This window comes from Fukomys damarensis, unplaced genomic scaffold (genome assembly GCF_012274545.1).
Source record: "Fukomys damarensis isolate Sample0158 unplaced genomic scaffold, DMR_v1.0_HiC HiC_scaffold_38, whole genome shotgun sequence".
NCBI classification, from domain to species: domain Eukaryota; kingdom Metazoa; phylum Chordata; class Mammalia; order Rodentia; family Bathyergidae; genus Fukomys; species Fukomys damarensis.
This window is the reverse complement of record NW_022900950.1, coordinates 21914427-21929921: the sequence shown is the minus strand read 5'-3', so window position 1 is coordinate 21929921 and position 15495 is coordinate 21914427. Positions and strand designations below refer to the sequence as shown.

At 37.5% G+C, this 15495-nt stretch overlaps 1 protein-coding gene across 7 annotated transcripts in view; it reads left to right on the top strand.

Annotated features, from left to right (window-relative positions):
* The window catches only part of Ugt8 (UDP glycosyltransferase 8), a 70227-nt gene extending 66601 nt beyond the window's left edge, over positions 1-3626 (top strand). For all 7 annotated transcript variants that reach the window (XM_010633843.3, XM_010633845.3, XM_010633847.3 and 4 more), the window contains one exon: positions 890-3626. In XM_010633843.3, coding sequence (XP_010632145.1) covers positions 890-1253 — 364 coding nt within the window. In that variant the 3' untranslated portion in view covers positions 1254-3626. The remainder of the gene's footprint in view (positions 1-889) is intronic.
* The last annotated feature ends 11869 nt before the right edge of the window (positions 3627-15495 follow it).

The following is a 15495-nucleotide window of genomic DNA, read 5'->3' as shown; positions in this document are numbered from 1 at the left end:
TTTTTTTTTTTTTTTTTAATATATTTACGTTTACAGGCATTCACATAACGTCATGTGGCTTCATAAGTAGTGCTTTTCAACCCCTTTTTATCTCTTAATATAATGTCCTTACGTCATTATTTAATGATTCTTTGTTTTTTTCGGATCTGGAGATCAAACTCAAGACCTTGCACTTGCAAGGCAGGTGCAGTGCCACTGAGCTAAATCCCCAGCACTTTATTTAATGATGTTTTAAGTTTTAAAAGGCATTACTTTAAAAAGTGGTAGAATAGAATTCTTCACTTTTTCCTCTATGCTCTTTTGAAATCTAATAAATTTATTCCCTTTCCTGGCTACTCCTTCCCTAATAAATTTTCCTCCCTTTTCCTGAAAAAATTTTTTTTCAGTAATGGGGATGGAACCCAAGGCCTAGACACTGAGCTACATCCCATCCCCTTTTTCTTTTATTGAAACAGGCTCTCATTAAATTATCCAGACTGGGCTCTAACTTCAGTCTTCTGGTATCAGCCTCCCAGAATGCTGGGATTACAGGTGTGTGCCACCATGCTTAGCTATAAAAGCATATGGAGAGAGAGGGACTTCATATGATGTGATGTAGGAAGACCAGAGGACTTGAAGTCAGAAAACCTTGAGTCTGAATCTCAAATTTATAATCAGGTTCACATTACCTAGTTTCTGGTTTTCATATTCCACAGCAGTTTAAAATAGTTTTTATTGGGTTAACATAGATACGATGTTTAAAGCATTTATCTCAGTGCCTGAAATGTGTTAGGTGCTTGATAAAGGATAGCTGATTCATTATTTTCCTGATTTTACAAATGAAATGTGCTCTGTAAACACAGAACTTTGCATACAGATGACTGTGCTCTGTGTTCTCCCAAATCTGTAGCTACCGCCAGAGGGCTCAGAAGCTGTCAGAAATCCACAAGGACCAGCCAGGCCACCCTGTCAACCGGACTGTCTACTGGATAGACTATATCCTTCGTCACAACGGAGCCCACCACTTGCGGGCTGCCGTGCACCAGATCTCGTTCTGTCAGTATTTCTTACTGGATATTGCCTTTGTGCTCTTACTCAGTGCTGCCTTGTTTTACTTCCTTTTTTCCTGGGTAACAAAATTCATCTACAGAAAAATCAAAAGTCTGTGGTCTAGAAATAAGCATAGCACAGTTAATGGACATTATCACAATGGAATCCTGAATGGCAAATACAAAAGAAATGGCCATATTAAGCATGAGAAGAAAGTGAAATGAGCCAGAAGCCCAGGTGATAGAAACAAATCTGTTCCATCATTGAATTTTTATTGCAATAATTTAGTCTAACAGCTACTAAAAAAAAAGTAAATAATTCTAATACTCCCTTATTGAATTGTACTAGTGAAATTCTATGGAATTAAGATGGCTGTAAAAGCACAAACCTAAAATCCAAAAATGTGTTTTATTCAAATACTGATGCAGAGTTTTGGCACTGAACCTTTTAGAAGCCTTAATTATTTAAATCACTTAAGTGACCGTGTCAGACCTTAAGTTTTAAATCTTGATGTGTGTTTGTCAAAGATAAGCAGTGGTTTCTTTTCTCTTGATAATATTTGGGTATGTATGTGTGTGTCATCTAATTCAGAGCATTGTAGTTTGCTGCTTATTGTTAGGGTACATTTAAGGATGAAATTAGGACCCAGATGTTTTTCTTTTAGCATTTAATATGTGTGAACTCAGAACACTCCAGTGAAAGAGCACTTTTCCCTCAAAACTGAATGTAATGGAAGGAAATGAAAGGATAAATGACACAGCCTTTCACACTTTTTATTTATATAATTTTTCTTTTCTCAGTTTTTAGGCTATGGATATTTTCAGGGCAAAACATAATTAAGTAAATGTATAAATTGGTTGTCAACATTTTACTTTAATTTTCTCCCCACCAGCAATTTTACTCTGGAAGAATTTTATAGTTTTTCTATTTCATTTTAATGAATAACATCATGTTCAATGCATAACTAAGACAAAGAAAAAAAAACTCTTGACTTTTGTTCGAACTTCTAAAGGTATTACTCAGATAGCCTTTGCAAACAGAGCTATTGTTTGAATATTTATTATATCTATTGAAAGCTTTTCCACACTGTAAATTTTGAGTGTTCAGGTATTACAGTTCCACAGTTTTAACCTTAAAATAGCATCTTTTTTATCCCTTTTATTGTGTGGTCCACACAATCAGTAGTACATAGGTGCCAACAATTTATTCTTTTAAATGGAATATTTGGGCTTCTCTTTAGTGGTACCTGTCTGTCTGCAGAGGCCTGAAGTCTTCGTAACAAATCAGACTGTACATGATACACAGAAGTGACAAAGAAATTGTTCTGTTGTTTGTGCAGAAGACTTTTCCGTGCCTGACTCCTGCATGCCCAGCTCAGCAGCCTTTTTCAGTCACCATGGCTGAAATGGAAGCATAACAGTATTCATTTAGAACAGGGATGCAGGTCACAGCCATGAGAAAATCGGGTCCTCCCTGCTGAAGCATTCACTAGGCAGCAACTATCAGTTTATCCCATGTCTTTCTGTTTACTTAGCATTTGCACTACACACATTGAGTCTATGCTTTATTTATTTCTAGATTGAAATTTCATGTCTGACAGCTGAGAGTAGCAGAGTACATTTACTTAAGTCATTTACTAACATTGCAGAGTTGTGAAAATTCTAGAATGCTGTGAATCCTTGTCATACACAGTGACATACGACTTTTATTATTCTCCCACCAGGAGCCAGTCTCCTATATGTAAAAACAGTGTCACAAGTAGTTTTCTAATGTACATGCAGACAAATGCACTGCTCTCTGAATACTTGAAGAAATGGTATTACACATAGAAGCCTATTAGTTATACCTTTTCACAGTCTTACCACAATTTTGCCATTAAAGAGAAAAAACACACAGGCAGTGAATGGTGGGATGGTAACATGACTTTAGAGTGTATGAAGGTGCTGATTCTGCTTCTTTGGAATTTGATGAAGTCGACAATAGGCACTGGCTGGATGAATAAACATCTTCACTGTGATAAAAACTTAATAAACATGATTTAAAATAGAGAAATGTTGTTGGAATACAATTTTTATTCAGATTTTATTTCATAATATATATAGACATTATAAACATGTTTCTAAGATAGGTTGCCCAACTTTTGTATGTGCATATGGGTGTGAAACCAATATATTAAATGTGAGAATGTATTTTTGTTATTTAATGGAGGGGTTTACCTTACAAGTACATCAACATGGACCTTAAAATTCTGTCCCAGAATTAAGAATATTAAGAATAGGTATTTACTGGTCATTGTTATTTTGTTTCTAGGAAGCTTATTGTTAGCTAATTTTGGTAAATGGAGTGATTTGAAAATTTTCACATTTGGGCCAGTTTGTCTAATAAAGTTAAGTTTTCAAGAAGGTATTTTCCATGTATTTTTTAGAAAAAGTCTCTGATGCTATTTAAATATTTCCACAGCTGATTTATCATCATGTCAAACACAAGTGTTAAGAGTATAACCTATGATATCTCACCACATAGACAGAGGAGCAGGATTTGGATGTCCAAGATTGGAAAGAGCTGATGTATATATATGTGTGTGTATATGTGTACACACACACACACACACACACACACACACACACACACACACGAGATATGCATATGTTTGTGTGTGTGTAGTTGGTTTAAACTTAAAATTCTTTAGCAGTTACATTTTTAAAAGTTAAAGCCAAAAATGCTGTCAATTTTTTCTAGAAGATTGTCAGTATGATGGATTTTTAAAGTCTGTTTTCAGAAACAAAAACCTTCTTTTTAAACCAAAGGAAATTCAAAGTAACTAGTTTTAAAAAACTTGGTCAAATTCTGACATAGTTCATGCCATAAAATTCAGAAAATCTAATGAAAGTATTTTATAAAAATCAAATCAAGACACTGCCTTGACTGTATTCTTTTTGTTCATCCTCTTATTTACTTTGAAACAAGTATTTTTAGATTTAGAAACTTAAGCTACACATAGGTTCTAGGTATAAATAACGTTTTCTCTTATCAGCCGGTAGTGACAGCTTTTCATCTGGGGAACTCTAAGGTAAAGGAAATGAAGAAATCTACTTGAGTACCTCTGCTTTCCTTCCCTCCCTCTTCTCGCCCATGTTCCCGCTTCCAAGCTCTCTGTTTCCTCCAGGTTTTGTGTTGCTTTTGGTAGGTATTTTCTAAGTTGCACTACCACTTCCAAATTTATGCTGCATAACTGGGCCTGTGTATCCAGTGCTTTTTCTTTTTAACAGAATCCCAAAGTGCTGCAAAGTGCTGAAACCTCAGTTGAGAAAATAGCCTGCTGTTTTACAGACGTTGCTATTGGTGTTAACTGAATGTCCCCTAGGACGTAAGGTTCATCAGTAACGGTGAATGTGCTGATCATGCCTGCCGTGGTTTCCTGAGGAATGCCACCCGTGAGCTTGCATTTCATCACCTCTTGGCACTGTGTGGCCCTGTAGCTGTGGCACTTCATGGACTATTCAGGATATAGCTCAGTGATTTCTAAACAGTCAGTCCACATGTACCTGGTTTTACCTGTCTTCACTTGGTCAGTGGAAATTCATGGACACCTTGCTTATACCTACAAGACTGTACCTTCTCTTGGGGGAAGCCTGCCTTGGGCATCCATTGTTGGTGTTTCTAACAGCATTCTTTGCTGAGCAGTGTGTGATTAGATTGCTGATGTTGTAACTCTTAGTGTCACTCGTATGCTTAAGGTTAACAGCAGGTGCAAGAACTGCAGTCAGCTGTCTGGTAGAGCCAGAGAAAAGCCCTAGATATGTGGCAGGCATTTGAAACTTCATCTGGACCTAGGACTGTAGCAGGGTGGTCCTCCATGTAGCAGTTCAGAGAAATGTGTAAGTAGCAAATTCCTGGGATAGGAATCAACAGGGTTTGGAGATTTCAGAAAAAAAAAACTACCCTAAAATACCTTTTTTAAACTACTTTTTGCACCAGAGTATGGGGGATGGAGCAAAATCAAGCAGACCTTTAAAGAGCTAGAAAGGAGCTAAGGGTGTAGGGAAGGTGGGATGGGTAGGGGAAGTGTAAAAAGGGAAAAGAAAAAAATGTGAGAGAATGAAAAGATGAAAATAAAGTGTTTGTAGATGGGGAGGGGAGGAGGGGGTGAAGGGAGGGCAGAGGTAAGGGGAAAAAAATGAGAATCAAGACTTGTCATGTAGAGGTACAAGATCCCAACAATGAATGTAACTGTACTGTATTCCTAAAATGTACCAATAAACTCAATTAAAGCTGAAAAAAAGAAAGCTAGAAAGCAAGATCCAGAGGAGTTGGAGGGATTTAGCAAATGCAGGAATGAGACTATATTGAAGCATCTGAAGTTGTATGGGCCCTTTAACATAGTATACGGTAGTGATCCCTGAGGGTAGCCACACCACTGAGGGGAAGGTGGTATGTGCATGCCATGCAGGAGCTCAAGAATATTTTTGCTTGGCTATCACTTAGAAGAGAGAAATGGCCAGCAATTTAGTAAGTTTTTATTCTCCAATTTCACAAGTAAACACATCTAACATTTGCATTTATGGAATTTTCTTCTATGCTAAGTGTGTCGTATTTACTACACTCCAAGCTTGTGGATGCCTGTTCTAATGTGTCTGCTATTCGTCTCATCCCTGGTTAAGAAATTGCTTTAGCAAATATTTCCCAATTACACAACAGAGGTGATGGAAATTAAATAAAATAGATGCAGATGAAGGAAATTGTTTAACTTCAATGGATATTTTTCATTCTTTTAAAATTTAATATTATTTAAATTGCTTTAACTTATTTCTAAGAAATGTGTCTTCTAGTTTTCTTATTTAATCACCTTTCAATACTCAAGTTTTAAATGTTCACTATATTGACTGTCATCCTAAGATCCTTATAAGTACAAAAGAACTGAGTAATATTTAAACAGAAAGTTGAAAACTCTGGGTTGTTCATTTTTTGTCTGTAATACAGAACATTGTTCATGGCCACCTGTCACCTGATCACACCCGTGTTGCAGCAAGCAGTCCAAACGCCCTTGTCAGCTCAAGGTAGGAGCACATCTGGTCATGATCAGCATCAAACCCCTCCAGTTGCTCTTGCTCTGGTGTCTCCTCTCCAAGAAGACTGTACATTTTGTAGATTAAATAGCCATTTGCATTGCTGTAAATGCCATAAAGATCCGAAAATATATGGAAATACAAAGCTCTGTAGTTGAACTCTAATTTTGTATGTCGACTCATTTACATTCAACACAATAGCACTTTTTTCTCATGGGCTGATAATTCTGTTCCTCAGACACACCTTAGTAATTTTTACCTCCCACCTTGGTGTTTTGCTGTGCAGCTCTTTACCAATCCAATTGTCCCTCACCTCTCTTTCACCACCCAGTTTATGTCTTTATTCTAAACTGTTTAATCCTGGATTTAAGTAATTATCCTTTGGTTATCTGTATTCTAATGCTTTAATGTTAAAACTACACACTCCATGTGTTTATTTTGTCTGCCTCATTCATTCAAGCATTATAATGGAATATTATCCTTTGCTTATACTGTAGTTTTAGATCTTTTCATTAGATCCTCTTTCTGTACCCATGTTCCAAAAATACCCACTTGGCTAAGTTTCAGTTGTCTTTTCATTTGAAGTCCTTGACTTGCCTTGCTTACATTCATTTCTAAAGCCTACCTTTCTAACAGGATGTAGAATTCCTATGTTACATTTCTTGATGTTACATCAAAAGATCCCTACTGGTTTTGATATCAGTTCTTTTGGGGGGAGTACCAGGGATCGAACTTAGGTCCTTGCACTTGCAAGGCAAGCAGTAACACCACTGAGCTAAATCTCCGGCCCTTGATACCAATTTTGAACATTGTGGCAACTCCCATGCTCCTATGTCAGATGCCATCTGTATAATTTATTTTAGCTAACATAATCAAATCTTCTTTCTTCACTTATAGCACCACCAAATAATATTCCTTTGTCAGTATTCTCTTGATGGCACTGCTCTAAGTACTGCTTTTATTAAAACACAAACAAACATTGTTTTCTGGGTTTCTAAAGTGCCAGGCACTATATGTGGTACTGGGGATGCAAGGGTGAAGACAGCCTCCCAACTTCAATGAGATAAACTGGAAAATAAGCCCTTTCAGGAGGCAGTGGGATGTATGTTGTTCACATATATATGAACAATGTGCCCTTAAAACTCAGAAAGAAAGGAGAGGAGTGTGCACTTGGGAGTGGTTTTAGTGGACTCACGGGGAATGCATGGAAATTCACCAGGCAGAGAAGCAGAGGTAGTTTTGGGAAGGCATGCCCTGTAGCCAAGGCATTGAGTTATGGTAGAGTGTAAACCATCAGGGGAATGTAAGTAGTTTGGTCTGATGGTGTGTACGTGATGAAGAGATGACCACTAAGAAAAACAAAACAACCTACTTTCTCATTGACATGAGTCTTGCTTTAGGCTCTTTGGCTTCTCATTGTGAAGCACACTGTGCCCCTCATTAGCTATGCAGTAACTTTCCCCAGGATGCCTATTTATTTACTGTGTCATAGGGTGCGTACTGCTTAAAAACTGATATTTTCAAGCTTGGAGTATAGGTCATTTGACAAACTAAACTAGAGAGATGAAGCTTACTTGTACATGGCTTATAAAAACTGTAAAATAATTGTACTGTGTAAATCTAGTTTAAAGAAAAAGAGAATTTTTCACCATAAAATTTGAAAGTATGTTCAAGTCATGGAAGAATTCAGCAAAAGCAACAATTTGTAAACTAAATTTTTTTTTTTTTTTACCTAAAATGGCGATAACAGATGCCTGGGAGTACTGAGTGACTGTACAGGATAACAGTGACAGAGTTAAGGATTATGATTCTTCAGGCAGTCATAAATTAAATGGGAGTGCACAGATTACTACATGATGTTGTCTTTCTTAGAAGAGGAATTAGTATAATAAGCTACTGTACAGAAAATATAACAGTGTGACATAACAGAGATTTAAAGTCTAACCATACACATTACCCAATTTGTACATGTGGTTTCTTCTGTAATTTTGGGCTTTGCTTTAACAGTCATTACCATTTTTGGAAATCTCCCTTTCACAAAAGCACATATGCAGACACCCAATCCAGGTCCATACATCCAATGAGGCTTTGACATCTGCCCAAGTGTGTGGAAGGGAAGGGAAAGCAAACCAAACTTGGAATCCAGTGTAACCATGAAGTGTGGTAAATGAAGAAATTGTGGCATTTGAATATTGAGAGGGATCTCTGTATCTACCTTTGCAGATGGAGAAAGAACACAAGCTTTAAAGTAGTAGAAAAAAAGACATTTTCAGATTTGCATGTGCATCCCCAGCAGAGAGCCTCTAACCCCCTTGACCCAGGTTTGATGAGATTGTTGAGGCTCAGTGGGCCCTACCATATCCTTGGAGCTGGTGATGCACAGTGCTTCTCCTCCTAGGGAATGAAGGGGGAAAATAACGTTATTTTTCTTAATCCTGACATTTTGGAGTGAAACTGAGAGAGGCCAAGGAAGCAAACGGCTTTGCATTTCCTGCCACTAGAAGCTGACAGTGGCACAACCTAATCGATGAAACTACATTGACATTTGCTTTTTGAATTATGTTTGGTTCCATAGTAAGCTCAGAGCTACATTTTATATCAGGATTTAAAAAAAATTTTTGAGGGGCCGGGGATTTAGCTCAGTTGTTCGGTGGCCTGCCTAGCAAGCGCAAGGACCCAAGTTCAATCCCTGGTACAAAAAAAAAAAAAATTTTTTTTTTTATTCTCTGGACATGGGAGTTTAAGATCATAGAGCTGGCTGAGCAACCCAAGTTGAGGTGAGAGATGAGCTGGTTTTCTTCTGGTTCAGAGAACGATGACTTAGACATCATCTTCAAGAGCATCATTATATCCCTGTTGTTGCTCGCCCAGGAGTTTTGGCTTTTGTCCAGTGGAAAATCAGAAATGTGGTGGTAGGCCTGCCCCTCCTAACCAGTGCACCAGAGGAGCCTGGCTCATGAGCCTGTGGTAGGCCCAATCCTCCAGCTGCAAAACTCCACCAAAAGACTTCTGTATTTAATAACCAAAGACAGCAACATAGCTAGATACAAAGTCAACACTCAAATAGCATTGTTGTACACAAACCCACTGAAAGAGACATTAAGGAAACCATACCTTTCACAGTAGCATCAGAAAAAATGAAATACTTAGCAATCAGTCTAATGAAGGAAGTAAAAGACATCGAAAACTATAGTACTTCGAAAAAAAATGATCAGAGGATATCAGGAAATGGAAACATATCCCTTGTTCTTGGGTAGGAGTAATGAATATAATGAAAATGGCCACAATTCCAAAATGACTATACAGATTTAATGCAATCCCAGTCAAAATTCCAACAACATAACACAGAATTAGAAAAAACAATCCTAAAATTCATTTGGACTACAAAGAGATCTCAAATAGCAAAAGTAATTCCTAGAAACAAAAGCAAGGCAAAGGGCATCACAATCCCTGACTTGAAATTATACTACAGAGCTACTGTGATAAGATCAGCATGGTGGACTGGGGGTTTAACTCAGTGGTTCCACCCCCTGTCTTGCAAGCTCAAGAACCAGAGTTTGATACCTGGTAATTCATTTGGACTACAAAGAGATCTCAAATAGCAAAAGTAATTCCTAGAAACAAAAGCAAGGCAAAGGGCATCACAATCCCTGACTTGAAATTATACTACAGAGCTACTGTGATAAGATCAGCATGGTGGACTGGGGGTTTAACTCAGTGGTTCCACCCCCTGTCTTGCAAGCTCAAGAACCAGAGTTTGATACCTGGTGTAAATGGTACTGGCAAAAAAGCAGACCAGAGGATAAATGGAACAGTTTAGAAGATAGAGAAACCCATGGTGCAGGTTTGAGGTGCATGAAAAATGCACGTGTGGAGTCAGGAAGGCTTCTGCCCAGATTTCAGAGGAAGGACTGAGAGGCAGTGTGCTCCAGGGAGGGCAGTGTGTGAAGTGGTGAGTGTGAAGTAGAAGTTGCAGAGGAAACCCCAGAAGTTTGGAGAAGCCAGGAATATGTATCATCAGAGGAAAACTTCAAGGAGGGATCAGAGCCAGCCCCAGAAAGAAGCCAAGGGAGCTACAACCACCAGAAGTGCCACAGGGGTAGAGTCACCCAAGCCCTTTGGAATTCAGAACTTGCCACACATTGTTGGGTATGCTGGAAGTAGAACTGTGTCTGCTGTACTGCATTTTGGTCTTGCTGTGTTCACATTCCTAGATGAAAATTGAAGCCCACTGGAAAAGTGAATACAATCTGTGATAAAGGCGTACCACACCACCATAGGTGGTAAGTCAGAGGGACCAGCACCTCACATCAGAACCATGTATAACTTCAAGGCAAAGACAGCTGGAACTTGCAGTAGAATCTTGCAGAGTTCAACCAAGCAGGAGGTCAGAGATCTCAGCTTGGGCCTTGCAGCCAAATATCAGCCTGAACCTCGGGACAGCTGCTGGCTTGATGAGATTAATTAATTTAGACCTGCACACTCCTGCCCATGCTGTCTATTGTGTCAACAGAGGCATACTCTGAAGAAGATCCTATAGTTCTATTTGTATTTTTATTTTCAAAGTAATATTTTTTCTCTTAATTTAAAAATTGTTTATCTTTTTTTCTCAAAAATTTTCCCTTTTTATTTTTCTTTTTCTCTCTCCCACCTTGATCTTCATTACTCTCTTTTTTTTTGTTTCTGTTCCTATTCTAGTTTCAATTTATTTTCTTTATTTTCCTTTTCTTCCTTTTTTTCCTTCTCTCAATTGTCATCAGTTTTCTTTTAAGTGATTACAGTCTCTAGCCTCTCTATTTCTGTTAGTTTCTTCTGTTCTTGTGTATATTTTGTTCTGTCTTTCTCTTCTCTTCAACAGCTCCCTAAAGTTTTGTTTGGTCTTCCTGGGTCCTCTGACCTGACTTCTAACCTTTCTCTATCCTATCTATCTTTCCCTCCCCAATTCCTTCTAAATCCCCATCCTGAAGGGTAAAGTTGCTATATTGAAGAGTTTATTCACTATAAACCTATTTGGGGCTTGTCCTCAATGTTGATTTAATTCACACGTTAAAGGTGATAGATTAATAACTACCACAAATTGTCATTTTCTAAGCTGTGCTTGATGCTATTGTGTTACTGATTGTATCACTTGGGCTACGGTGTTGTGATTGATCTAATCAGTTGTCCTCCCTGGTATAATGAAAATGAGATTCCCTCAGAGAAATTGAGACTCACAACCTAAAGACCAGCTATATCTGGAAGATTGAAGTGTTAACCCAGGAATTAAACCAAGGACAGGACCAATGATAAAAATAGAAATGAAGAGGCATTTATACAAGACTTTCACCCCTCCAAAGGTAAACTCTGGGGAAAATGAGGTGGAAAATCCTGACAGTCAACCATCTGGACACCCTGAACCAATAGCACAGGAAGTAAAAAAAAAAAAGATAAATGAGGCTCTGGAAAAATTCAGAAAAACAGAAATAATTTCCCAGGTAACCACAGAGAAGGTCAGAACAATGAAATACATGATTAGAGACTCTAGAATAGAAACAAATAGATGAGCTCAGGACCATCATGGTAACCATGAATGCCCAGCATAAGGAAGAAATGGAAACCTTGAATCCCCAACATAGGAAAGAAATGAAGTCCATGAAACAGATTCAAACAGATATCCAGGAGATTGAAAATTCTATAGAAAGCACTCACAGCAGGATGAATGAATGTGAAAATAGAATTTCAGATATAGAAGTCAGGGTTGAGGTCGGTGACCATGAAAAGAGATCTCTTAAAAACAGTAAGGGGCCATGAGAAATCAATTCAACAAGTCTTAGATGGTGCAAAGAAGAACAATTAAACTGTCTTCTCTAAGTTATCTCAACTTTTTTTTTTTTTTTTGCTTCTGAGGAAAAAAATGAAAAAAACTAATCAAAACTAAGAAAAAAAAACTACTGACTTCTTTTATAGCTGCTTTAGAGAATATAAGCTAACTCATTCATTGGGGAAGTTCTTTTGTCAGTGAGAGGATGACAGGTTTCTCAAAGATCAGACCTTAATGTATATTTGTTTAAGGAAGTCAGATGAGTGGCCCTTTAGAGTCCTTCAAAACACTGAATATGCCATCTTAAAACTAGCTTCGGATTTCTGTATCCTTTTCCTCCTTTCTTTGGTCATCACCACCATGCCAAATCAGGGGCTTTTTATCATCTAGAGTCTCCACTTCTGCACTACTCTCCTTGAGGATCCTTCTGTCTCCCCTTGGCTTCATACCATTCTAGCACCCATTTTCATTATTTTCATCTAAATCTGTGTCTTCAATCCTTAATTTAAATAATTATGTTTTCTACACCCACAATACATTCCTCTGCTGTTCTGCTTGCATTCATGCAGGAAAAATTCAATACTGGATCAACCCAATCACCACTGTTCTCCATTTTGGTACCTGGACCGATAAGCAATACTAGCAAAAATAAAAGCCACGCCCACTGATGCTACTTAAAAATCAAGGGTTTAAATTGCAGTCAGTGGCCCACACCTCAGCACTCAGAACAGGAAGCAGTATGACTGCAAGTTCAAGACCAGCCTGGGCAATTTAAACTCTGACTTAAAATCGAAACTTGAAAAAGGCTGAAGATGTTGGGTCCAGTGTTTAGTGCAAGAAAACCAAACCAAACCAAAAACCAAGGCATTTGTCTTTTGGGGGCATTTTATTTTATCATTTTATTCATTTCTACTCCCTTTCTTACTTTCCATAGCTGACTTAAACATTTACTATTTCTCCTCAGTTTTATTTGCCAGTTTATCTCTATTAGTTTCATTACTTTACTAAAATAAATAATGTCCATAGCAAGTGTTCCTTCACCTTCTTGCCACCTTTGTAACTTATCTGCATCCACACATCTTTCTCTTCTTTTTATAGTGCTAGTGAAAAATGACCAACCCAAAAAGGACAGTTTTTTCCTGCCACCCAAATCTAAGCTATTTAGATTCATCTTTGGAATTTTTCATTTTTGTGGCAGCCAACTGGAAAATAGCCATTTGTGTCAAAATCTCAGGAAGGAGCCTGGCTAGAGATTCATGTTTGGTATTTGGTGTTAAATAAAAATTAATTTAAATTGTGGCAGAAAAACAGTGGCTGGCACATAGCCCATAATCATACTGGTAGTGTTGTTTCTTGTCTTTGTTCCCCTAATTTTTTTCCTCTACCTCAACTCTCAAGTATTGACAGTAGCATAATCCAATTGCTCATACGCTGGGATCACTGTAGACTCCATCTCTATCTTATTGTCTATATTCAGTGATCAACTCTGCTTTCTGTACTCTTCTTTTGGCTAGTACCTTTCTCATTCAGTTGTTCATCATCATTCACCTGGCTTGTTCTCTGCTTCCACTAGTATTGCTGCTCAGAGTCTCCTACTTGAAAACTATGCTGTCAGACTTTGTCCTACAACCTTCACTTCTGCTTGTAAAATTATGTCTAAACATGCAAATTTGTTCAATGTATTTCTTATTACTCAAAATCTTTAAGTTCACAGTTGCATATTCACCATTCACAGTAGGATAAAACCCAGACAGCTATATAAGGCTATTTATTACTTGGTACTTTATTACACCCCAAAACTCACTTTTCTCCACTTACTCCACACCTTAGGTCTCTTCCTCACTTCACCCATATCATATTTGCACCTTTTCCTGTATTACTCATTTCTCTTCAAATCACAGCTCTAGTATTAGCTTCCAGTAAAAGACTTCTTAGTCTGGATTATATCCTCTGATCCGATTTCTCTTCTAGTATTCTATGCTTGTGGCTATTCATCATAATTATTTACATATTAGTTTTTTCTCTAGAGACTCTATCTTACTGTTTTTTTCCATCTTCCCTCCCAGGACTGTGTACAAACTTGAGATATAAGAAGCATACATGGAATGTTTGTCGGCTGAGTGAAAGGCACACTCTAGTTCTTTTTTTGTTTTTCTTCAGTTGTTTTTTGGATGACATGCTTGGACACCCAGCTTTGCATCAAATTTCCAGACTTACCTGTAAGATTCTTTACAAATGTAATTAATATCCTGGGCTTCTCTTCCAATTTTTCAATATTTACTATAGAATTTTGTGATGTTGGTTGTGGAATAGCTTTTATAAAGGGAGCAAAAACAGTCATCTGTTCTAAGAGACATAAAATAAAAGGTCACACACTTAGCATAGTGTGTCAAAATTATCTACCAAAGGTATTCTACCTTTGCTTAGATTTTCCACCTTTAAATTCTCTTTCATGAGCACACACCATACTTTTTTAAGAATACAGAAATAGTCACAAACTTTCTTATGTTCTCATCATCAATCCTACAAGTCTTCTCTGCTTCATTATCTATATTCTTTTGCTTTGATTCCTGTTCAATACATGATGCTTTAGTATTTACAAAGTTGGTTTTTCTACAACTGAATTTTGGATCCTAACTTTTTGTCTCAAGGTTTTACTATGGCAGTTACTCACTATTTTTTCAATGCAATAGCTTTCCCCATATATAGGAGAATACCCATAAGAGTTAAAATATGTCTTGATACCTTTCATATTAAAAAAATTCACTACAATGTCTTCCTCTATAAAATTATTTTTTATCTTTACTGCAATACTTTTCAATAAGACACCCTATTCTTTATGTAACATATTTTGTGGCAGTCTCATTATTCTGTTGAAAATCTTCTTTCACGGTTACCAAAGTCCTCCATTTTACCTAAATTAAGGTTTATTTTTGTGTCCTCATCCTAGTCAGTTTCAATCTCTCAATGTATTTGACATAATATCCTCTTTATTGCAACACTTTTCTTAGTATTAGTCATTTTTTTTTTTTGTAGTGGGAATTAAATTCAGGGCCTTTGCAGTGAGCTATGTCCCCACCTCTTAAAAATTTTTGTTTTAAATTTTGAAACAAGATCTCACTAAATTGGCCAGTGTTATGATGTTTTAGTTTGTATCTAGGTGTGTGTGTGTGTGTGTGTGTGTGTGTGTGTGTGTGTGTCTCCCTGCCCAAAGCCTCACATACTTATAGGTGAGGCTTTGTGTAGCTGGCTAGATCCATGTGATATTGGAATTAAGGATGCATGGTAATAAATTAGTCCACTGATTAGAATTAGCATAGTTCTGGGTGTGGATAGTGGGAAGGCCAACCCTGGGTGTGAGTGGCACCAATCATCAGGCTTGTAGACTGGATGTAATAAAAAGAAAAGGGAGGATTACTTCACTGCTTGCTGCTCACAGCCTTCTACTTGCCATGCCATGGACTCTTTCTCTTGTGCCACACCCTTCTGTCTCAGAGCCAGTTGACTATGGACTGAAACCTCTAAAAACTTATGGGTCAAAATAAATTTATTCTCCTTTAACCCGTGGGTGTCAGGTATGTTGTCTGAGCAGCAAAGAAC